General features: G+C 34.7%; 1 protein-coding gene across 4 annotated transcripts in view; it reads left to right on the top strand.

Annotated features, from left to right (window-relative positions):
- Positions 1–27,416, top strand: part of LOC113555490 (probable nuclear hormone receptor HR3) — a 69,443-nt gene that overhangs the window by 23,585 nt on the left and 18,442 nt on the right. For 2 of the 4 annotated variants that reach the window (XM_026959822.1, XM_026959821.1), the window contains exon 1: positions 7,247–8,624. The exons of the other annotated variants lie outside the window; for them this stretch is intronic. In XM_026959822.1, coding sequence (XP_026815623.1) covers positions 8,231–8,624 — 394 coding nt within the window. In that variant the 5' untranslated portion in view covers positions 7,247–8,230. Of the gene's footprint in view, positions 1–7,246; positions 8,625–27,416 lie in introns of those variants that run through there. 4 annotated transcript variants of the gene reach the window in all.

Raw genomic sequence — 27,416 nt, 5'->3', positions numbered from 1 at the left:
ATATAATCGGAAAACAATTTTCTTAGTTGAACCACCCTTTAAAGGATGCTATAGTACTTATATATACTTAGGTACTTACTATGTACCTACAGCTGTGAAAATCGTATTGTATTTTCTAACAGCCTCGTGATATTGTAGAAATATATAATACATATAGGAAGCGATGATTGATTTAATATAATTGTAAAGGATTAACCATTTATTCAACTACATATCCCTCTTAGACGTATTTGTACACGCATACGTTTTTTAAATTAAAATCTCAAGTACTTTAAAAAGTTCAAAAAAGTCTAATTATGGGTTGTTTAAATATAATTAGATGGTCCGTGCGTATGTACGCGAATATAGCTATTAAAATGCGATTTATATTTACTTAACGTCTTAACGGTTAACTGCTGCAGCCCAACCGTATTGTTGTGTACTTCCTTTTAATTTATTGTCGTCATACGTATGCACGGACACACGGTACACTGCAGTATACAAACACACAACGCACACGTTTCATCTATTATCTATGTAATGAGGACGACAGTCGTGTCAGCGGTACACGCGGTCATCGTGTCATCGTCCCCGATCACATTTTAAACAAAACTTTACAGCGACCGATCGATACGACGATACGGTTATATTGCATTATACTATTATACAGTTGTCCCTTGTCGACATGGTGTGTATAAATTGCGCGAGTACAAGACGAGTCGGACGGGACAAATAAGAAACCGACAAAAATTATATGTGTACCACGATGCTGACGACGGCGATCAGTGTTCGGCTGTGTGTGGATGGGAATAAGATAATATTTACATTTTTCCAGTTACGGAAAATATGTACAAATATGAAAAATATTAAATAATTATTAAAGATTGGTGAAAAAATGCAAAATTGTCGACGTTAGAGTTAATTTGTCGTAGATTAAATGTATTGATACATAATTTAACAATAAAATGTTAGATACGCTAGTAAATTACAACTACTGAAATTCGAAAATAACCGTATTTAAAATAGCAATTCCATTTCCATTTGTAATTGTAACGGGAAGTGATAATGTTAAAATTACACCAATTAAGAGTTATGTTAGTTCATTTATTATTGAGAATAACGAGTTTAACATACCTTATTAGATTCAATTTCAATTTAAAAGTTAATTTTATTCCATTCATGTTGAGGGTATATATTATATGGTATAATAAATTGAGCTCAACGTTTAAATGATTTCCTATTTTAATTGTAACTGGAATAAATGTAGAATAATAAGTTCTACTCTCTATTGAAGTTATTATTATTATTATTATTATTATTATTATAATTATTATTATACATCGTACACAACCAACATTTTATTGAAAATAAATATCAATTCTAAATTCTAATTGTTAAGTTTCTCACGTGTATTTCATCAGTATTGTATAGGTACTCGCGATTTAGGTCCTCATTGTTTAACTTAAAAGTTAAGTTTTTATTATAAATTATAATCGTGATATATACGTAAGCAGAATTGAGATTTACGTAATATTTAACATCAAATACTGCACAGCAGGCGTCTCTGGGTTTTATTGCTTGACAAGGAGAGTTAGGTAAAATTATGATGAAAAAACATTACAATATACTACTCGAGTTCATTAAAAAAATTCAAATGTATGCACAATGTTAAAGACGTTAGGGTTTTCATTCATGTTCTCAAATCAAACACGATAGTTAATTAGTTTGAATGAATAATTTCATTTTGAAAGAAGGTATTGACATTTTTGAAATTGTATTGCATAGGTAATCAATTTATATCATACCGTAACCGTGTATTAATATCCCAACACACCGTGTAGTATATAATATCAGTATACAATATATACATGGTTTAGTTTGAATCAAAATTTTAATTTACATTAAAGGATATTGATATAGTTTTTTTTTTGTTCGGTGTTTACGATAATAACACGAATAAAACAATTACACCGTTTTATTCCCCTCACGTCAAATACTTCTTTTTCAACGCGAGAACAGTGTACCCCTCCGCTGAACGTTTCAATCGCAACAATCGTCGGTAGGTGAAGACTGTCTCTTCGATTTTTATCCCAAATCCGGCTATTTATATTATAATAACCTCTATTATTGACCGGTATTATTCGTTGTGGACGTGTTGTTCAAAAAGCAAGATGCAGACATCAACCCCTGCAGCGATGACCGCGATTTCACGGTACCCGCGATCTCCGGGGGTTATATATATTTTACAATATAATATCATAGGGTAGTACTTTAATATAATCATCTGTTTGAAATATTTTTGTACAGCGTATAAATTGTACAAGTTAAGTATATGGCCGGGATGTTTGGTATACGCACTAAATTCTATATTATTACATTGAAACATGCACACGCGTCTATGATCTACGCCCTTAAAAAAAAAACTAAATTACAAACTTTTAAATTTTAATTAACCTCTAATTATTATTTACTCGCATTATTTGAAAGCTATTGTCATTATAGCTATAGTACAAACTCATTTGTAACCGCATTTTTCATATTATGTAAATCGATATATTTTATTATTTTTATTATTATAATTGTTAACTCTCTACTCCATCACAAGATTAAATTTAATGGAGTAGATAATCTTTATCTATATGGTATAATATGTATATTTAAAAAAAAAACCAATTAATGAAAAAAATATTAAATCAAGATATTTTCTATTCTTAATGCGCCAAGAATGGTATTTTTTATTCGATTTTATTAATGTAAGGACGATTTTAAAACTATTACATCTATACACTTTCAAAATTATTCACACGGTATAACGTTAGATATGATGAGAAATTAGTTTTATAATATTACAACCAATCATTAATATTGAGTGTACATTAAATGCACATTAATATCGATAATACATTTTTCATAACTAACCATGTCGAAACTGTAAGACGCGTGTGCATGTTATAAATGTTATAACGTCCCAATATTATTCGATAACGTTCAAAATCAAATTTCATATTTCCCAATATGTATAGTTTTAGCTACGAATAGCCTATGAAGTATAAATGTGTTCGGGCTCTACGTAGCACAGCAATTGTATCGGGTCCCGTTGATCGTGACGTCCTATACTTATATGGGTGTGCATAACACAAGTGTCGCCGGATTTCAGGAAAATTTATAAAACGCTTTCTGAAAACACGCATCTACTTCGTAATATGTACGTATCTGCGTTGTGCATTAAATTTGTAATTCGTACCTATATACGCAGGTTGCTGCAAAAGTCTAACATTACGCGGCATACCGTCATATATACCGCATATACCGCCCGCACGGCATTAGCACATCAACAACTCGTGATAAGTTAAACCTCACGGGTATTGCAAATCGTCAGCCCCCACAAGCAAAATCACGGGTACGCCACTAGGCCATCATTCACCCATCATCGTCGTCGTCGTCATTACGTACACACACAAACCGTATATGCATTGTATACGGCGTGCTGTACATGCCGTGGTCGCAATGCACGTTCGGATGCATATTGTACGACGAATACGACTGTAAACCATATAAATTATCATATATAGAGAGGTAAACAGACACTCGAAATATCGGGGCAGCGACGGGCGCCCGGCTGCGGAACGGGACGTCGCACAGCAGGTGTGCGTATATTACACTGCAATATATATAGCATTATAATACACGTCGGTATAGTACGTACTACGTACACTTTATATTATTATCGTCATATCGGTCCCGTGTATTATTATTATTACTATTATGAGCGTCGTGTATTATAGTGCCGCGACGAGGCAACCCGACACCGATGAAGCGTCGGCGGCGGCATCTCCGCGACGTCTTCGTCGTCGTCGACGTCTCCGGCCGGTGATGGTGACGCGTGTATACACATCATTTTATACTCGAAATCCGTGCGCGATGCACTCGAAAACATAACGGGTCTCACGATTTTTTCACCTCTCTTTCTCTCCCCCCGTCGTCTTTACATTATTTTTTCACCCCATACGACGTGCTGCAGCACACCGCCCCCGCACATCTGTCGCCACCGCCCGCCCGCCCGCCCGCCGGGTATATCGGGTATTCGGGCTATGAGATTTTACCTGGTTTTTGTGCTCGTGTGTACAGGTGAAACGGGCGCGCAAAGGTTTATTTTATTATATTTTTTTTTCTTCCGAATAGTACCGTTTTTCGGTGTGATGGTACGCATATACGCGCGCGTTTACACTATATACTCACTATACCGTATATATACATGCCAGTGTAGACGGTTTCGCACCCCGCCCTCTTATGTGTCTTAGGCCCAACTGCTGCTGCTGCTGCTGCTACCACCGCGAACCAACCCCCGCCTCGCACAGGTGTTTTTCCGACGAGATTCGTTCGCAACACGCCGCGGCTGTCGTGTCTTCCCCGCACACGAAATTAAATCGGTATTGTATTACGTACCTATATATATATATGTGTGTGTGTAAACGCGCGTTTCCGACTATATTATTGTTATTATTACGGTCGTTGTTCGAATAGAAAACGGCATCACACGAAACCGCGCGCGCGATCGTTTTCGCACGTCTGTCGTGTTACGCGCGGATTTTCGTATTTTTTTTTTTTCGTACATTCGTACATTCGTCTCGTCGACGGCGTCGATTTTCATTCTCCGAAACGAGTAGGAGTGTTGTGCGAGCGAGCGAGTACTTCGGGCCGATATCGTTAACGCGCGTCGTGTGTCGAAGGTTTTCAAAACTGCATCTTCGTCGTCCGGCGCGATGATAAAAAAAAAACCGACGGCTGCATCAGCGGTAGTGATAATATATTATGTTATTGTTGTTATATATTATTTCTCAGACATTACTTCCGCGCGGAAGTCGTTTTGTTCCAATTCGAAGTAGGTATTGGAAAATAACACGCGTTTTCCGTCGTCCTGTGTGTGTGTGTAAACTATAATTATATATATATATATATATATATATATATATATAAACTAGCTGTCCCGCAAGGCTTTACACGTGAACAGTTTTGCACGAAAATATAGAAAAAATAAAAACGTTCGATCGACATCAATAATTAATTTTAAATTTCTTAACTCGTTAATAATTGATCTGGACTCGACATTATAATAATTATTTTCTATTATTACATCGTTTTGGAATTATTGAGAAAATATTCAGATTCAGAAATTAAGAATGCGCATGTATAATCAAACTTTTAATTAGATCTGGTGAATCTTCAAATTGATGTAGTACCACTTTGCCTTTAGCGAAATAACAATCAGGAGTCTCATCGCACCACTGCAAAAAGTGCATAACGATAATTGAAAACAGACTTTAGATCTAAAATAAACGTCGTGTTCTAGCGGTACGCAAACATATTAGGTGATGTTTTTCGTTGCCTCTGGTTATAACATTGGAAGTGTTTCTTGAAAATGTGCTCAAAATGCCCTAGGCATGACAGATTAATTTATCTATAGTGGTCTGTGCAACAAAAAACATTAATAAATCAACAATAATAATAATTTTCAACGTTCAGTAGCGGAAAACTCGCCGACGAAACTCGACACTCGCCATCAAAATAAGAAAATAATTTATTTAGTTATGTTACCAAGGTAAATCAACAACAATTATTACTTTTTCCCCCAAAAAAATGTTCAGGGTGCTAAAGGTGATGTATCGATGACTAAAGCTGTTACGAAAACCTTCAAGAGATTACAGCAATCACAAAATTTAGAAAAATCGGTTCAGTAATTTTCCCGGTTTGCGCTGACAAACTGAAAACCATTTAGTACTCCGTATAGCATAGATGTCGCAAATTCAATTTATAAAATAATATATCATATAAATGGCAAACTATATAGATCCGGTAAGAGGGAACGAAAAAAAAAAGCCGAGAGCTGTCGGTTTCCGAGAATAAAACGCAATTATCTCCGAAAAACAAAATACACTCGTCGCAGATTTTCTCTGAAAATAATATTATATTTAGCGTGTAGAGTGCCTATATAATAATAATAATAATAATAATAATGATACGTATACTCGGCCGGTACGTTATGTTACGGCGGACGGGGGGAACGAGGACCGATCGCGCGAGACAACTTTGTGGAAATATATATTTTCTTCTACGCAAGTCGCACCACACACGGTTCATCGCCGTACGTCTTCGGTAACAAAGCAGACCCGTGGAGCGCGGGAAGTGTGTGCATTTACGACCGTTGACGTCTGCCACGGGGTAGGTGGACAGCTCGGCGGGCTAAGGGCTGGCGGGCGCGCGCGCGTCCATGTGTGTAGGTGTGCGTATACGTAGATTGAGGGTGGCGGTGTTACGGTTGCGGCGACGTCGACGTCGCGGTCGGCCGAATGCGATGCGGCGACACAGACATCGACGCAAGAAATTTTTTTTCGTTATCTGCCACGCGGTACGTCGTCGTTCAACAACAACAACAACAACAACAACAACAATATGTCGTTAAACGATACTCATTTGGGTACGGTGTATAATATTAATGTACACGCTCGCACACACACACACATACAACTCGAGCGCGCAGGCGGCATCGACGACGCAGTAGCCTAGGCGGCGGCGGCGATGCGCGCGCGCGCGCTCGCGCGACGCCTCTGCTGTCGTGCGCTCGACTCGACGCCGCCTCCGCCTCACTCACTCATCCCCTCGCCGCGCACCTACCTCTCGCTCGCACTCTCGTTCGATGTGACTATAGCTCTTTCTCCGTCGCGCCCGTTGTACGGTATCGTATTTATACACAGTTTTTTCCTCACTCCTCTCGCTCGCATAATACTCTCTTTCCTATTCTTTCCGACGCGCGCACACACACATGCACACTCACATTACAACACATACAGTTTTTTATTTATTTATTTTATATTCTCTCTCTTCCGCGAGTCACTCTCCTCGCCGCACTTATTCGCACACCGCACCACATCGCACACGATCGCCGCTTTCTCTCTCTCACTCATTCCTTATCGCGAATATATATATATAATATTATACACTTAGCCAGAGTTCGCGTGTATATGTGTGTGTGTATGTGTGTAATATTCCTTCGTATTCTCACCAAAACCCTCCCCTGACCCCCTCCCAACCATCTTACGGCACACACACACACACACACACACACACACACACACGGTTCTCCACCGACTGTGTACCGACGGTGAATGGCTATTACGCCGCCCACCGACGCCGCCGCCGCCGACCGCGCTGCCGCCCGCCGCCCGCCGCCACCGCCGCCACAGACTACGTCAGTACTCAGTCACTGTACTCGGCGGTTAGTTAGTGAGCGAGTGCCGTCCGACGTATTGGTTGTGTGTGTTGCGTGCCGTACGTGCATCGTCGCCGTCCAAAAACGTATCGTTTTCGCGTGTGCGTAATATACTCGATTTTATCGATATACGCGCGTATCATATTATCGCCGGCACCGCGTAACCTTTCTTTTTTTTACGATATTGTTGTAATCGCGAATTATTATAATTTTTTTTTTCGCACATAAAATAATAAATATTTATTGTTATTATTGCAATATTATATTATTATTATATATACATAGTAGTATATCATATACGATTGTATTATTGCCGTACAACAGAGCACACGCTCGCGACTCGTAATATTGCACTGCACGTCGCACCGCGTTTCGATTGGTGGTGTATGTAATAATACGCGCGGTGTTTTTGCGTAGTCCCGTCGTAACCTTTCGCCGTCATTCGCACGTCCCGGACGGATCCGCAGCAGTGCCACATTATTATTATGCAGTTGGCGCCGCCGCGCGCACGATAACGCGCCGGCAGATAACGGCGGAAAACCTTCTGATATTATAGTGTCGCGGGGTAGCGATAATATACGCGACTATATCGTATGGTAATTGGTAACATCACAGTTAAATTATAATAATAACGATAACTGACGGCGGTCGCTGCCGTTGGACGACGCGGAAAGACGACGGTACGCGTGAGGATTGGCGGACGATGACCACCGCCGTGGACAACACAGACGAAGACGATCGTCGTTCGGCGCACCACCGGCAGTGAGGTGTTTCTCCGACTGTATATACCACATCGGTATATAATATATAATAGCGGCGATATCGCGTACGACAGACCATCATCGACACCCCGACAGCGTTGTCTGGAAAACCGTACGCAATTCAGATGTCGACGGACTTTGCGTAGGTGATGTCAAACGACACATGATCGACAGTCGCAATCGACCGCGACAACCACAGCGATTGTCAACGACGGCATAATAAATGTCTTCGTCGTCGCCCATATCGTCTTCTTCGCCTTCGCCGTCTCCGTATTACCACCACCAGCAGCAACAGCAACAGCAGCAACAGCAACAATATAACAACCACCATCAGCAGCAACTCCAACACCACCTGCAGCAACAGCACCTGCACGCAAGCGGCGCGTCCGCGGCCGCCAACGCGGCTGTCAATTGTATTCTGCTGTCGCCGTCAGCGGGTTCCGGCGTGACGGCCGTCGGACTGTCCCCGTCACAGGGTTCCGGCGGCGGTATCGTTGAAGACATGCAGCAGCAGTCTTCGACGGTAGCGAGCGCCGTAGCGGCCACGACTACGTCGCTGCTGCAGCAGTGCTGTTCGCCGCCGCCAGCGTCGGGCACGTCTTCAGTGTTGAGAAAAGGTATATACAACATCGACCAAGTATACTGTAATATATTGTATAGTTAGGCGCGATACGAATTGTACGTACATGATATCACAATAAATATGTTTAGGCGCAGTGTATATAATATACGAATAACACGTATTATTATTATTATTATTATTATTATTATTATCGTTTGTTGTTGTCGCGGTCTGTGTCATCGTATAAAGTGTAAAATCGTATGGATTTAAGTCGTCGTCATCGTCGTCGCGACCAGCTGTTATAATATTTAATTATAATAATATATGCGAAGCACCGAGTCGGCTGCGGCGGTGGCGACCGTTCGTGAAATGCGCGCGTAACCGATCTTTCCGCAAAAGCGAGATCCCCGCCTCACCTCCTGTCCATGTCGCTGCCGTTGTAACGACATTATTACAATATATATATATATATTATAATACACTTGTTTTGCACAGATATAAATGAGAAAATCGTGAAATCGCGATCCCAATGCTGTTGTTGTTGTAAGTGCGCATAACTCGCCCAATATAATATCGGGAACGCGGTTTGGGTGATTTGCGTGCATATATACTAATGTACTGGTAACGTTCAGTATTACGTTTTGTTTTTTCTGCAACACACCTGCCTCCCCGTAAGAGTAATACTATTATAATATATATATATATATATATATACATATATACATATATATTATTATAGCGTTATTTTAATATCAATGTATATACATACGCGTATAGAGTGGTTGTGTCGAGAAACTCTCTCTCTTATTCGATATCATTATATATTATATTATTATCTTGTTCGTGTTTATATATATATATATATATATATATTAATAAAGAGTCGGCGCGCGGAAAGAGAGGCGGTGGCGGCGGTGGCGGAGGAGAATGTCCGCGATCGCTCGCCACGTCGGTTGCGTAACGGCCGTCGTCGTAACAGGCGAAAGTTTCTCCACGCGCGTTTTATATCCGGTCGCTGCCGCCGCAACAGCACGAAATCTTTCTCTGCGAGCCAAAACGAGCATTACAGCATGTCTGTGCGAAAATCTAATACATTTGTCTGATAAAATCCCAATAACGCAAATTCGGCAAAACATTAAAAAAAAATATATATATATATACAAATCCGGTTTAAGTCTACAGGCCACAAACAACGTGTTCGATGCATCATAATATAATATTAATAATAAAGCATATATGCCAATATAATATGTCTTACGTATAATATTTGTGGACACGATTGTGAAGTAATTTTTTTTTTAATTTTTCGCGATTTATTCGAAATCTTTTCAACATCGACGATCCCGCAACAACGGTTGCGGTACTTTAAAAACAACATCACGTTTCATGCACGATTTCTCGTTCCACGAACAAATAATATTGCATATCTGTGCATCATTCATTATAATATATTATATTATTTTTATCGTAACCAGGCATTTTTCGTATAATAAATGTATTATTATAAGTATTACATATTATCATGATGCGTGTGCATACGAGTCGTATGGTTTTTCTCTTTCGTCTTCGTTTCCTTTACACCGTCGTAGGTACTCGGCGGCGCCCGCTGCGGTGTACGTACGTTATAATGTATAATATTATAAACGTATTTACGCGGAGAAAGTCTTGTCGTCGCCGCCGCTGATTGCATAATTCCGTCACCAGAAAATGTGTTTGAAAAAAAATAAATAAATCGTACTGTTCGTGTTCTCTGCAGCAGCAATCGGCAATCGCGAACGGCTATAATATCGTCTGCGCGTGTTTGCGTATATATAATAATATTATGATAATTTTTTAATGCAAAACAACTCATGTTAGGCAGGCGGACGTTCTCCGCAAAAGAAACACCGAACAACAAATTACGTACACCGTTGATTATAAATGTTATGTATTCTACAAAACCAATTATAATACTGCATGGGCGTAACTATAGGATTAAGTGTCGGCTCTTGGAAAATCAAAGTTCAAAATAAGCCATAGAGTTAATAAAGGTCACCCACTCGTCATTAAAAAATAATTCTCAAAAATAAAATAGAAAAAATAATATGATACTCTTACCCTTCAGTAAGCGAGTTTAAAAAATTGTATCTCAGAAGCCGATATACTTTTAAAATATCAGTCATAAATATTTTTCTTTTTTCTATGTTTATAGTACATATTTTATAGTTAAATCACTAAATCCTATTTTGTAACATGGTTGACCTTACATTTAATTTTTCTCATACGAGAAACAGAATTAATCATATTTCATACAACATTTTTGAGCGTCGCTATGATTGTTTCTCCAAAACCTGTAGAATAGAAATATTAACATGATAAAATTTACATAATTACAATTTTTTTTATACGTTTTTAACACACTACAAAGTTTTCTTTTACTAATTTTTGTCATATCTTAACTCCTGTAATACGCTGATAATAATATTATTTTATTGCTAAGTTGTATTTATATTTTATATAATCAATGCGTATTATGCACCAAACGGTATTATACACACATTTCGTGAGAGATGTTACGGGCAACTCCGTCAAATTTTTGAAATCCTGATGACTCCGCGGGGAGTTGACGCTAAGTTGATATAATATTATTTGTGTTGTTGTTACTATTATTATTATTATTATAGCAGCGGGGCGCGTACAACACGAAAATGACGTACACGGTCGTGTACAATTCGACATGATTGAAGTGAAATAATGTGTGACGACGACGACAACGACGATAATAATAATAAACGATAGTATTATACGGAACGTCGATTGCGGGTTTCGCTGTTTCGCGCGTAAAGTGTATAACCAACGGATTCTTCAAACGCGACGTTCGACGCCGCTGCCACCGTATAATATTACGATGATGTGATAATTAATACAACGCCGACGCGGCGTTGTATTATTATTAACCACCTTGGAACGGTGGCGGCGACGAGTGCGTGGGACCGCGGGGCGGTCAAAACCGAAAGTTTTCCTTGAGGTTTTTCGTTTGTCCGACGATTATAACTGTTGCAGTGTTTTAGGCAATTTACCTATTTAAGTAAGATATTATCAAAAAACATAATTGAATGCATTTACAATCGGAAAATCATAAAAGGTATTGCACGGACGACAGTTTACTCATATTTCTTGCACACTATTTTCATAATATACGACTTACGTGCACGTGGAAGGGGTCTGCGTATTAAAAGGAAAATAATAATAATAATAATAATAGTTTGAATATATTATATTATACGACTGCGACCTGTAGTCGTTGTCGTCATTGTTGCTGCTGCGGCCTGCGTGTGTGTATACGCTTTATTACCGTCACATAATATAATAATACAGTTAGGCGCGTATATATATCGAAAACGCCTAACCCAAACATGAACAGGAAAGGACCGATGAGATTATTGCTCTGCAATGGTTAATATAATATTACCCTGAAGTCGTCTTGTCGTTTACAGTCCCTTCCTCCCCCACTGAATGGTTCGATTTCCCGCGATTGTGCCAGACGGTCGTACCTATTATACCGCAGTAGACGCGTGCAGTGTGCAGATCACTACCTGCATATCGTGCGCTCTCCCCTCAACATCAAGTGTGTCGCGCAGGACGTCTTTCGGGAAGTATTTATTGTGCCGCGTTATCGGTTGTATAATTTTACTGTCAGTTTTACGACTCCGGCAACGGTTTCCGGCCCTACAATGTACTATATATACGTTGCTATAGTATATAATACGTCTAAATAATTGTGCGCGATGTAAGGGCGTGTGTGACGATGTGCGCACACGCGCCCGTCAATATTATAATGTGCGAAGAAAATAAAAGATATCATATACGATCATCAGGCGTAGGTGTTATTTATCATTGTCAAACGTATACATATTACATAATTTAATATTATACAATGCAGTCTAAAGATGGTTAAGTCAACGAAAACAATTGTTTTGTGTCAATTACCTAAGTCTTAATAAGTTATTAATAGTTAATAAAAAAATATATTCAACTCAATAAGTTTAAAGTTAATACGGAGAAAAATATAAGCTGAACTTATAAAAAGTTACCTAATTGATTTTTTTTTTTTTTAATTTGGGTGTAAATTCCTATAGAGATAGCAGTGCAACCTTACATTTTTTTGTTTAAATAATAATTAAGTATAATATTATAAATAAATCCTATTATACCTTCTTATTGAAGTATTAGGTTACTAGTAGTTATATTTTGTTTTAAGAAATTACAGTTTATAGTCATTGTAGTGTGGTGTGCGGGTGGGCGAGCAGTCCTCGTACAAACTCGACGATGCGTGTTCGTCGCTGGTCGGTTTCCTATTGAGTCATATTGTTTTATATCAAGGCAATGAGTGTTCGCTCTAAGAACTTTCTGTCGGCGATCGGAGATTATAATAAATAATAATATTTTACGTTTGGAAGTAAAGTTATCCGCCGTCTTCTTTTTCTGCAGCCTTTATATTGTTCGTATAATACTCGTACATAACCACTGTCGGGACGATCAAAAAGGTACCTTCCGCATTTAACGTTTCTATGATATAGCTTTTATCTATTACGATTTCTCCTCCACAAACTTCCTATTCGCGTTTTACGTGTTGTATCGCACTTCATCACGAATCGATGGAGGTGCATAATATTGTAACATGTTTATATATTACAATATGCGTGCAGCGGGCGAGGCAAAACAATAATAATAATCATGCAAATATAAATAAAATATGTAAAAAGAAATGTGCTCACATTCTTTGGGGTTGAACAGAGGTGAGCTTCGCTACCCCTAACACAGGGCGGGGTAAATGAATTGTTTTTCGCCATGTGCAACCCCTCGACGGTCACCGCACCGGAATGGTGTACTTTCTTTATCCATTTATATATATATAATAGTACATGAGTCGTATTTACATAATAAAATATAGATGACACGAGTCACGAATACACATACAGACACACGGTCAACGTGATCGGTAGAATAAAAAAAATTATAGTTTCCGGTGTAATATCAATCAAAGTGCAATATTAATGTGGCACTGTAATGCAAGAAATTAAAAAACTTCGTTTTGCATAACATATATACGTATATTATAATAATAATGTGTAATATTGCAATGATATTTATTATTTAGTTATAGGTAAAATTAATTTATAATATTATTTATCATTAAAATTTAACTCATTCCTTATTAATATTAATATTCTAAGAATAGAATAGTACAATAATTATGTGTACACATTAAAAGCTTTTCAGTATTTCGTTATAGTTTGCTACTACGTCGAATAAAGCTTTGATGTTCCCTATAATATCCCTGAACGATTGAATATTATTATATTATATATATTAGAATTCATATAACGCGATAGACGTTATCTGACATGCAATATTTGAGCAGAAATCTATATGTATTATTTGAACACTTCATGTTAATATATTATGTTAGCATATTCGTGTGTGCATATAAACGCGTGGGTTATGTCCGACTTGTCTCACCCGCATCATGTGTCTTATGAGAAAAAGAAATAAAGCAAATTTATGTTTAGCAGTTCTCCTTTATAGCTTCGTTAGATTTAATATTATAATGTAAATTCATCTCTTATTAAAATTAAAAGTAATAACATATTCTGTGTTTTGGTGGAAGTTTATTATTTCAATATTTTAATTTTGAAGAAGTTTTATATAGGCGTGTAAAATATTACGATTTAAAAATATTCATAACTCTTTATTAAAATATAGAAGCGATACACTTTCAACAAGCCACAGAATATGTTATTATCTTAAAGTTTGATAATATATATATATAAATTCACTCTTATATTAAGATTAACGAAGCTTAATGAGAACTGCTGAACATAAATTTGCTATGTTCACGGTAAGACTTGTACCTAATACAGAGACAACACACGCGGATGAGAGCTCTTAATTAGCTATTTGCGCGGCTTTCGGTTCCCGGGATTTACTGAAGATGGTTGACTAGGGAGGGCTTAAAATCACGCGGTCGCGTAATTAGAATTTGCATTTCGATTTTTGAACGTTTGTAGTTTTCGGTGTCGGCGGCGGTGGTAGAACCGTAAAAGTGATAATACAGCTTTTGATGTTATCAAAGCGCTCAAAGTCTTACAGTGAAATTTCTTCGTATCCCTGATATAACGTAATATTAATAACATACAAACGAGTGTTCGTAGATCAATCTAACTCTAATAAATGTTATCGATTTTTTTTTATCGATATGCAATATTATTATCTATAGAATCCAAAGTCCAAAATTGAACAATTAATTTTTTATTTACGAGTCTCTAATATAAATGATAAATTATTTAATAAAGAGTTATCTTAGTCTATCTCGAGCATAATCATTGACAAATTATTTGTATTCAGTATAATATGTTTTTTGATTTTTAATCCGACGCATATACCACAGCTCAAACAATAGATCAATCGATACATGTTGATGTTCACTGAAAAAATGGCCATTTTAATCTTTTCACATAACTAACATACAGTAATACATGTATACCTAATAATATAATCTATTATTATTATACAATTTCGTATTGTAATAGATTCAGCAATCGAATTGGCTACATGCATTCGATTTTACGTCAACACAAAAGCTGTAGAACTGCACAATAAGCCTATATAATATTATATTGTAATGTACACGGATGTAAACGATCGAACACGATTAATCCTTCCGTCCGTAGTACCTATGTGCGGAGCGTGTACTTCTGGCGGACATTAGTTATTTTTATATTTTGTTTGTTAAATATTATTGAGTTTTTTTATTTATCGCTTTTGTCGTCGGGCGCACACTTAATAATCGTCAACGGATTAAGCATTTCATCTCATCCTCCCGCGCCCGCGGGTATAGTACAACACTTGGCGACAGTGTGTAGCATGTAATTAAATAATTTTATTGTTTTACGATACGAATCGAGACAAAAAAAAAAAATAAATAAATAATACATTTCATACGACACGCACGGATCGCGAATCGTGCGGAAAATCCGCGCGCGCCGCATCCGCTGCGACCCGGCGAAACGATAAAATTGTTGTATATTATTATTATGCTCCGCGCGCGCGTATAACGGTATATACCATAATATTGTACATTATACACGATCGGTTGCGGTGGTGGCGGCGGTCAGCTGTTGACTCCCCTCCTCACCCACCCCACGTATGTATCTACCGCGGCGGTGGCGGCGGCGGCGGCGCGCGACGACAAAATGTACCGTTATAATATTATTATTATTTATATGCACACACACACACACACACACACACACACACATGATAAATAATATATTATATTATTATTTATTAAAATAATACACACCGTTATTGTTGAGAGTTTAGAGTTCAGACGTTCTGCACCTGCTTCATCCCGCCTATATTTATCGCTCGCTGATACCTGTCACAATTATTATTACATTTAACAGTAGGTAAAACGGTCATATTATTACGATAACGATAATATATTTAAACACGTTGAGTCTTATTAGTTATACAACCATATTGCAATAATGACGAATGAACGTTGTCCGTCCCGCATAGTTTACCCTCTCCCGTGCAAAATTAAAGAGTTTCCTATAAAAAGGAGTTTGACTTAACTTTTCTCCATCCAAATTTATACTTTCTGTTTGTTTTGTTGAACGTAATTTAATGTCTGAAATTCCTGATCATGCTAAATAATTTAGTAGATTTTGTACATCAGAAAAAATTTGATAAAAAAAAGGTTGTCAATATTAACTTAACTGCGCGTGAAATGAATTTAGACAGTCACACGGCCAAGCACGATCGCGTGGTGTATTTGCGTCACGTCATACTAACGTTATGTACACGTGAATACATTAAATATAGCGACGGCTCCCAAGAGCAAAATATAACAAACGGAATACATCGTACAAGACCATCCCAAGTCACGTTGCGGGCGGGCGAGCTGCGAAAGGTCTGAAAGGTCGCACTGATATAATACGTCGCAAATGTATTATTATTGCATTATTGAGCCACAGTACGCACGATAATAATAATATAATATTGTTGTGTCTGGCAATTTCGTCGGACAGTCATCTGCGTCGCGTACCTACCTATAACGATAGTATTACTATAATATATTTTACGGACGCAATATACACGACGATGTAGTAAATTACATCGTATAATATAATATAATACATAGGTATTACACGCGATAAAAGGCAAAGGCGCAAACACTGTTTTTCAACTTATATAGTGCAATTTTCCTGTCACAATATCAATAATAATAATAATATTATTGTGGAAGTACGGAAAATTTTTTAATTATTCTTAAATTACTAGAACATTGTGTTGTACATGGTTATCGATATAATTATTTAGATACTGCAGAAATTAAAAAAAAAGAAAATTAATTCTTCATATTTTCCAAGATATCATGCCTGTATAGTTTACAACAAAAGAATCATCTTGTATTATAATATAAATGTGTGAATACGCCGTACGCGTATGGTAAGAAAATCACACATTTCACACATACATAAAATATAGTTATGTTCGTTTTTGTTGTATATAATTTTTATGTTACTTGTCTTAGTCCTAAACAATTACATATTTTATTAAATTCTGCCTCGTTTTCCGCAGATAATTTTCTAAACCACTATCGAGAAAAGTTTTGTGTTGTAGAAAATAATTGTTTGCGTTAGTGATACTTAAGATTGTAATTGTAGAAAAATGTAATCATTATATAGTTAAGGTATCGGTTGGTAATAAAAATATACACATTATGACTCCTTTCAACTATTAATAATTAAATTAATTAAAAAAACTTCAAAGGTTTTGGTTAAAGTTTGGTTTTTTGATATTAATTTTTGTTATATATTTTAAACAAAGTATTTTCGTATTTTATTTTTATTTTTCAACTAAGTATCAGATAATTTGAAGTAACGTGATCAAAACAATTTTAAGTTAAATATTTTGTAGCTAATAAATATATTTTGAATAAAATGTGTAAATTAGGTACAATACAATATAAAGCGAAATAAACCCAAATATCAGGGTGCCGCTGGTTTCTGCTAAAAATGAATTTTCCCTTTAACCCACCAATACCTTTCTCTACCAAATTAGAAAAAACGTCATTCTTTTTTCCGCCAGTTATAAATTATAGAAATTTTAAATTTTAATACCTATATACGTCTTTATCTACGTAAAAAATATTATATTTTATTATCTAATCTGTCTACCATATTGAAACTTGTTTGATTTGTCGGAACTTATAGTATTGTGAATAATGATCACCAATCAGTGGACAGTGTATGATGGTATTTTTAAGTAAGATAAGCCACAGTTATGTTCGCAAAAATAATTTTTAATAAATGCGAAAATCGACAAATTATATAATTAAACATTTTAAAATTAGTAAAGCGTTCAAAAATAAAATACGTTGAAGATGTATTAACAGGCAAAAGGCAAAAGTATTTACAAAAACAAATTTCGTTAGTTAAGTATTTACTATTTTTTAATATTAAATTTAAATAATATCTTTATAATATTTTTGTACTTATATAGTTACTTGAAAAACATAGTGCAATAATGATTTAAATATCTTCGTATCGTTTTTTAGAAATAAGTATAAAAAGTTAGAAAATGAAAAAGTCCTAGACAATAAATACCAGTGACTTGACTAATTTTGTATTTTTGATGTATGAGTACAATGCATGTATTATAATTTATAGCAAGTAAAAAATATATATTTTTTTAAACGCAACCGCTGTATATTATAATTTCTATTGGCTAATCGTGGTGTACTCAGGAATTTAGTTTTAAAAACCCTCCTTAAAAAAATTACTAATTAATACCCTATGGTTTAGGGTAACAAAAATACATTTTAGACATTTACATAAAAACAGTTTATATAATTTACTATCGCAATTTATTCTTATTTTTATTAATCATGTTTTTAAATTGTCATACAAACCTTAAAAATACGCTTATACTCATTTTACCGATATTAATTATAAATCAAATGTAACGATGGGATATGACTAAAGAGGTTATATTAACTTGAAAATATTATTCCAATAATCATTATAGTTAGGAATATTATTAATGTAAATTAATGTACAAAAATCTAAACCTTGTGACTTATCGTACATTGCAGTGCATAAATAAACACATTCTGTATAATTAGTTAACAGAATATAATATTATACATAATATATATTGTGTACTTGTGTAGCTATATTTATTTCATCCAAGGCTTTGCACTTGAAAATCAATGGTTTAATGTAATAGTATATTATACTATAGTATATAGGAAATAATAGAAAAGTAAAAAAAATGAAAATATTGAAGACAGGAATTTAAAAAAGTTTCCATTATTGTCAGCAATTGTTGAAAATGTAATGTCCCTGTTTAAAATAATCTATCAAACACAATATTGCGGTATGTATTGTAAATAATTATAATATTTATAACTATATTTTATAGTTTCATTAAATTCAGATTCTAGAGAAGCCTGTGTAAAATTTTTAAATTATTATTGTACATGTACAAACTTGTTCGAACAAAATTCTCATATTTGGTTATGTCAGATTAAGGTCCACATAATATTAAGGAAAAAAATTGTGAGTCAGCTGACCTCCCACTATCATATTTTCAAGCCCACCGGCCACCACCATACCCGTCTTATACATATAATTCAATTGACTGTGTCAAAAAACTCAATGTATTTACTAAGTAACATTAAAAATTTACAATAATATAATAGAAAAATACCTTTTATATTAGGAGTCTGGTTGATTTTCTAAGAATATGTCTTGGCCCTTGGGGTGGAAATTATTTAAAATTGGTTCTATTGTGGAAGTTTTTTAATTTATTTATCATTCGTGTTGTAGTAATCCTGTCGTTTATTTCGCATGAACCGTGTTATTCTTGGGAATTTTTTTGAAAAGTTGGTATTTTTCAATTTTTGTTTGGATTAGTTCATACTGGACAATGGCCATACTATTTATCTGCAAGATTGATCTGTGGTTTATAAAAGGTTTATAACATACATTTATATTTATCATGCCTCCACGCTTGTTTAGTTTTTTGTTAATGTCACGCATATAGATATATTAATTATTTCCATTTACATGCACTGTAACTGAACAACTTTAACAAATTTTTGTTTTTCCTGGCTGGGATCACAAGCTACAAAGGCTGAGGCCCGATTTCGCTGATTCTGCATCTATTATCTACACCGCTGTTATAGTTATGTGTTTTATCGATTGTTTATCTGTTATCGTGCGTATACACAAATAATATAAAACGTCGACGGTCTTTTTTGTATAAATAATTTTCGGACGGGACGTCAGAGATGTGAAAATACCAAACATTTAAAATATATTTCCTTTCTTTTCGTAATAGTGGTGTGAGAATTTCAGTCAGCCTCACTTGCCTCATCCGGCGAATGATAATTATACGCATAGCCGTCGTCTCCGTGGTAGCCGCATCCACCCAGTGCTTTTTTTTCTCGTTTTACCGTTGCGCTTTCACTTTACTCCCTGCTCAAACCGTAAACGCCATTCACTCGCGCTCTCCCTCGCAGTCGTTACCGCGTTAATGTGCCCCCCTCCTTCCGACAGCCACGCATAAATCGTATTTCGTACAATATTTAAAATAGTCGGGGTGGGTATATGCATGCGTAGGAAAGTATATTATATAGTATGTGTGTGTGTGTGTGTGTATACGCGTAACGACCGCCAAGTAAAAAGTTGCACATTGCTAATATAATATAAATATATATATATATACCACATGGCGGTCTGTATACCCGGTATTACGTAACACCGTTTTATTATTATTATTATCATCATTAAATACATTTTTTTTTATAATAATAAAACACGAAACCTGCTGCCGAATTGACGGCGGGTGGTATATTATTATGTATATAATATTTATGTAGTTATAATAGTAAGTAGATAGACAAGTATGCGCATCTATATATATATATATATATATATGTTTAAGTAAATATATACACGTAATCTGTATACATGCTAACGGTATTTTTCTTCTTAATACCGTTTTAGAAAGTAGTCGTCGACGAGACTTTTATTTAATTTTATATTTTGATTGCATTGATATGTGCCTTGTACGACTGCAGCAGCGTTTTTGTTACAATATTTCGTCTATTGTTGTAGCCGAATCTGATAGTGTGTGTGTGTGAGAGAGAGAGTGTATGTGTAGTATACTTGGTTTATATATTATATTGTATTTATATATACCCAGCCGGCCAGCCACTCAGGGACTAAGGCTCTGGTTGTGACTTATCAATTATTACATACAAAGCTCGTAAACAAATTGACAATATTACGGGTTTTCCGTCTAGTAGGTAAAATATCAACGGAGAAAAAAAACTAAGAAATATGTCTTATGATAAAGTTAATTTTGCGTTGTACCGATAATAGTAAATAATAGTTATACGAACTATTTTCAAAATAAATTTAATTTTGTTGCTTTTTATGCCATATAATTAGCATAATATAATTATAACGAATGATTTGATATTATATATACCACGAAAATACAAATATAAATATTATTTGAAATTCAAGTTGGGAAGTTCATTATTCAAACCGACCTACAGTGCCCATTGGCCATGACTATAATCTATACCGTTATAGGTTTTATGTGGGTATTCACTGTTTTTTTTCAGCAATTTTCTTTTTACCCCGCGATAAGTACATTAACACCGATCGATTGTCCTTGGTGGCGGTCCGGCATCGACAACTTTTACCCTTCCTTACACCATCCACTCACACCTCACCTATCCAACTTAGGTCATCACCCCGGAAAACCTTAGAATCCACCCACTACTTCTCTATATAATATATAATACATAATAATATCGTATATTATGCGTCATGATGAAGGTTTGATAATCTGATAGGTCGACCTCAACTTGATTATAGTGAATTGTTTTCTAAAATATCGGGTGGTCAGATAAAAAAAAAAAATGCTTTTTGCGTATATTTAAAAGTTAAAGTTAATAACAATCCATTAAAACAACAATAATTATGGCTTTTTACGTTATGCTATAGAGTAAAATTGAAAAGAATAAAATGTAAGATAAGCTTGCCTTTCATAAAAGTTGCAGTAGACCGAATTATAGATACAAAATGAATATACATGTAATAGGTATTTTACGCTGTCGCGTATTTATTCCGCTCAGTGGTATTTCCGGGTTATTTTTTATTATTGCGACGATTATACGATTAGGAAGAGCGATGGCGATTCTTACAAATCCGCTATAATATCCGGTTTCCGGGTGATCGACTTTATAATATAATATTATATTGCCTGGGGGTGAGGCGTAGTCGTGCAGCGCGGGCAAACGTCAAATCTATTTAATATTATGTTCCACGGTCGTTCAAGTTCCCTATCTAGCTAATGTGTGTATGTGTAATACAAAATAATATTAAGAACAATTTAAGAAGAAAATAAACCTATCGATAACGTAACGGTTTTGAACACGAATGTAATATACTTCTATGTATAATTATACATCGTATTCGTATACTGCGGTAGCGACAACGGTGAATGAGAAAAAAAATAGCAAATAATAATAATTATGTCCATGGTAATATTATGTATCGCAATAATATTATATACAAATATCGTTATAATAATATTATGTGCTTACTCTGCTGTAAAATCCTTCAGAAAAACGAATCAAGTTTGAACCAGACTATTGTATGGGTATTTTAACAATTTAATAATTTATTATGTAAGCTTCTTCTCAAGTTGCCGCGCCTCGTGTTTCGGATAGACATATTTTATTACCTGTAGGTACGCACGCCGTAATTCGACAACGACGACGTAAATAATTACGCGCTCGTTTTATTCTGCGAAACGTACCAGTCGGATTTCCGCGATTCACTTCTCGCATATTACTCCGCAACATTTATTGCATACAAGGCGCCAAAACAATAATACTTACTTAATACGGGTTGATGAGTTGAAGACGGCGAAGGGAGGAAGCCGAGATTTAGACTTAAGTTGTTTTATTCGTGTTGGATAAAAGTATTTATTTCATCGCTTTCAGTGCACGTCAATTTATATCATTCCACCCGTTGTACAGTATGATATAATATAAATTTGTAATAACGCAGTTAGAACACTGCTATAGTTCTAGATGGTGCCATGTTGCACAGAACGTCCCCGCGTTACAACACAGCAATTATTATTATAATAATCACAATAATATGATTGTGATTATTATAATAATCACAGTAATATGATTGTTGTAGTGGCGCCATATACACTTATATATTAAAGTAATATTTCCATTTTACGATTTTTCATACTTTTCAGATGCGTTATCTTTCTTAGTGGTTGAAATGTAATAGTTGTCATTTTCATAATCCAAATCTTCTGTTTGATATAGATCAAGATTTTCCAAACAAACTTGATGTAGATTCTTATTATAAAGCATATTCAACAAATTTACTCAATTTTCAAATAATTAAAAAGAGTTATAAAATTCTAAATATTTATATCTACAGCATTATCTGGTTGAACAATTTTTTCCAAACAGATTAAAAGCATGTACTGGAATATTTTGTTTTACTTTATTTGATCGTTTCTTAAATAGAACTATAGAGTATAGAAAACTGATAATTTTTAATAAACCATAGAGTATTTTAACCGAGAAATTCTTAGTTATTTGATGGAGTTCATTTACAAGATCTATTTTGAAGTAATTGGTTCGAACTCGGCAAAATCAATATTGGTATTCGTAGTATATACCCATCATATAATTATTGTTTTTAGACAATTTTTATGGAACGAGACTTAAATATCATTTGAATATGTTTCATGAGGCACGATCGGTGATGATTGTATACTCGCGAGTCGCGCATCTCAATAAATAAATATGAATAGTAATTATTAAGATACGATGCAAGTGGTGCATGCTATAATTTCTGAGCCGGGCCAACAATTATACGGTATAATTGCATCCTGATAACAATTTATGTCTATTATATTATATTTTTATTTTATTATAATGTTTATTAGACATTAGTGGTCGTGGTCGTAGGTCTTAATGTAATAAAGTTAACATTATCAAACTCTGAAGCATGAGTGCATAATATTTTTAATAAATCGTATACTATAGTGAACGGTAAAATTATCATTTACATTTTTTTTTTATTTTGTATATCTACACAAAATTAATACCATTTCGGATTGCGAGTAATGTAAATCAAAATAAAATAATACTCTAATTCTAAATGTTGATATTACAATAAGAAAAACAATTTAAAGTTGATTCGTTTATTGCTATTAGATCGTCTTAACGTATGAATAAGATAATTGAACGGATAATAATGTTTTTACATATATTGTCGGAATTGGTATATATTTCGTTTTTATGTTCTTTCAAGTTGATCATTTATGACTACATAAATAAACATTTTTTTTTTGTTTAAGTATTAAATGCTTTTTTTTACAATTTTAAATGTTTAAATTAGAGTAGTTAAAAATAAATATGTATAATAATTTTTCCGACAGTTGCAGCCTACATGTATAGGTACATTTTTAATACTTAAATCATATTACCATTTTCAGAATACATTTTAATGTTCTATAATATAAAGTTATTGAAAAAAGTTTGTTTAATAAATACATTAACTATTTTTATTTAATCTTTTTTTTTGTTTTTATTTTTAACGTAAACTTTTAATGTTTTTAATTTTACAAATTGTACATACTGCATAGTGTACTTTCAATTAAAATATCAATAAAAATTAAACCCAATAATACAAACGTATCTCTTATGTACTTGGCGTTTGCCTAACATTGAATTTGACTGGTTATTTTTTAAACAAATATTTAACAGTATTATGAATATTTATTGGGGTCTATATAAAACCTTGTTTATTGATATAATAGTTCAATCACAAGAATGATTACATTTTTATGTACAAGCAGCAATTGGCCATTATTTCAGAATTTCAACATAACAGTATTTACTGTTTACTTAAAAAAAAAAAAAATGGAATGTAAGTTATAAGTAGTTCACCGAAACAATTTTTTCCCTCGGCACAAATGCGCAGAAATATTATTTTCCGTACTGTTAGAGTGCGGGGTGATTTTAATTAAAAAATGTTATTTGTATATACACACACCAAATTGCGACTTCCTACCGCTACACACCATCATCATATAACAACGACTCTTAGGTTTAATTTTTCACAGTGTGAATAATATATTATGATCCATCCACCCGATTCATATTTAGTTGGGCACGTTTAAACAGCAGAACCATAAGATAACATGCATATTTTGTAGAAATTAAGATCATATGGTACATATATATTTTTGTATAAATTCGGCTGATGGGGGGTGTTTCAATATGCTAAAGATTCCCATCCCATGTCTACGCCACTATTCCCCAGTTATAAAAGCTTGTCATGGGGAATATAAATTATAATGTTAATACTTATGCATTTTAATATTGGTTTATCGTGACCATCTTGATGCGTAGGATATCTATTTATTATTATTGTATATATCTATATGACGGATACACAATATTATATCATACACGTACTACATCGTCAACGTGCATGGAAATGCGGCTTATCAAACGGATAAACGGTTCGAATGTTATAATAATATTTTTTTATCAACATAAACATATTATTATGATTATCGGAATAGTCTTTCGCACGCCTACCCCGTGATCGCCGCCGCCGCTGGATTTATCGCGTGTTCGCACAAATTGTACCCATAACACATAAATTATGCATGTACATATAACGTTGTTATTATTATTGTGTTGTGCTGTATAACGTACATAATATTAGTATTATCGTAATGTAATATTATATAAATAGGTATACCATGATATTCTTTTTGAGGTACAGGGCCGCGGATGGGCGGTAAAATACATTTTCGTATATGACAGGCTGCGCAGGCGTTTTTAAACGGTCAAGTTTTTTTTTATTTTGCGCAGCACACGCACAGCTGATATCTGATAATAACATTATAAACTTTACGACGAAAAGCAATTTTTCCAACTCTAGGCTCGCTTTTTTTGGGTTATTGGTAAAAAAAAAGTTTTTGTATAACGCGAAGTACCTATGTATAAAATATATATCTTTCAATACTTTAGCATAAGACATATAGAGGTTGTTTGGGTATTCTAATATACTTCAAACCATATTGAAATCGAACCATTAGTGGATCGAATAAGAGCCTTAAGTTTAATATACCAGCAGAGTGGCCTATAGGGGATAAAAGACAGCAAAGCAGTGTCAGGAGTACCTGCTATGTTCAACCGCGCAACATCATTATAATTTTCATTCGAAAATCGCAAAATTGACCGAGAAAACGAGTTTTACGTAAAAAAAACTTATCACCCTGTATATATTTACTATCTATATAATAATATTATGTGAGACACCACCACTCGTCGTCGTCATAGTTATTTGGAGTGCACTTTCAACGACAAGCCGTCACTATATTCGCGTATGTATATATGATTATTATAATGTACAGTTGTGTGTTGTTCGGCAGCAGCTTTATAACACTACAACGGTGTGTTTTGTGTGTTGGCGCACGACGACGGTCGAGTGACACGTCGGTCGGCCGCTGATTGAAAATAATAAAAAAAAAAAATAATATTATTTTAGCACATGGACACGAATTTTACGCGGGCAGCGGTTTTCTTTTCGCTCGGTTCTATTATTATTTTCGTATGTACCTATTATAATGTTATTATTATTATTGCGTTTACAAATCCGACACGCCGATTAATGAACCGTCCGCGGCAAGCACCGAATATGCCGAAAACTTCGTGTCGATAATAATAATAATAATAATAATAATGATATGTATTTTCGTACCGCTACATAGCGGTAGCCGTCGTCGTAGCGGCTGTTCACAAATCACAGCCGCCACCGACAGCTAACGTATATTGTTAAATCGGGCAATACAACTACAGTATTACAGAATATAAACTTAAAAAACAAACTTAACTGTATAAAGTACCTGTATCGATGATAAAATTATGAGTAGTTCATGTTTAATAATAAATAATAAAGTGCAAGTACAACAGGAAATTCAAAGACAGAATTAAAATCCGCGAAAGCTTAATAATTTAATGTAATATGTAATGTGCCCACGTGAACAATCATATTTTTAATTCTATTTTAGTAGTACATTATATGATAGATTTTATTGTTACATAGATGATAGATCGTACAAATCGTATATTGTGTGATTTTTGGGAGGCCACAATCAGCACTATTATACATAGAGATAAAAAATATCGATAGGTCAATATCATCCAATATTATACAATATATAGTATAGTTTAATAAATTAATCCTGTCCTTACAGAATATGTATTTGGAGGATTGGGGCTTACTACTATTAATAATCGAATAATGGAAAAAAGTTATGAGACACAAGAACCTATATGGGAACGTCGAACGTGTATTTAGATCAGGTCCTGATAGTATATATTTATACACCAACATTATACTAGACATAAATTTATAATCATTGGATCGTACTTATACTTATATGGCTACGACGGCTACGTGATTTTATACTTGAGGGGGGGGGGTGACTGAACGAGTGATGCGGGCATGTGGAAATCGTCTCCCCCCCATTCGTTTCTAAAGAGTTTTGACAACTTAAAACTTTGGTTTAATTTATTATTATAGACCAAAGTAATTTCTTTGATCTCCAGACTCTAACATGGTTCTGTATAAAACAAATAACAAAATAGTGTTAATTAAAAAAAACTTTTTCGTATAGGACTCTGAAAGAAATGGTTAGGTTTTAGCTCTTAAAAAATATT

The sequence above is a fragment of the Rhopalosiphum maidis genome, chromosome 3 (genome assembly GCF_003676215.2).
Source record: "Rhopalosiphum maidis isolate BTI-1 chromosome 3, ASM367621v3, whole genome shotgun sequence".
Classification (NCBI taxonomy): domain Eukaryota; kingdom Metazoa; phylum Arthropoda; class Insecta; order Hemiptera; family Aphididae; genus Rhopalosiphum; species Rhopalosiphum maidis.
The sequence above is the reverse complement of the archived record's forward strand: the minus strand, read 5'-3'. Positions and strand labels throughout refer to the sequence as shown.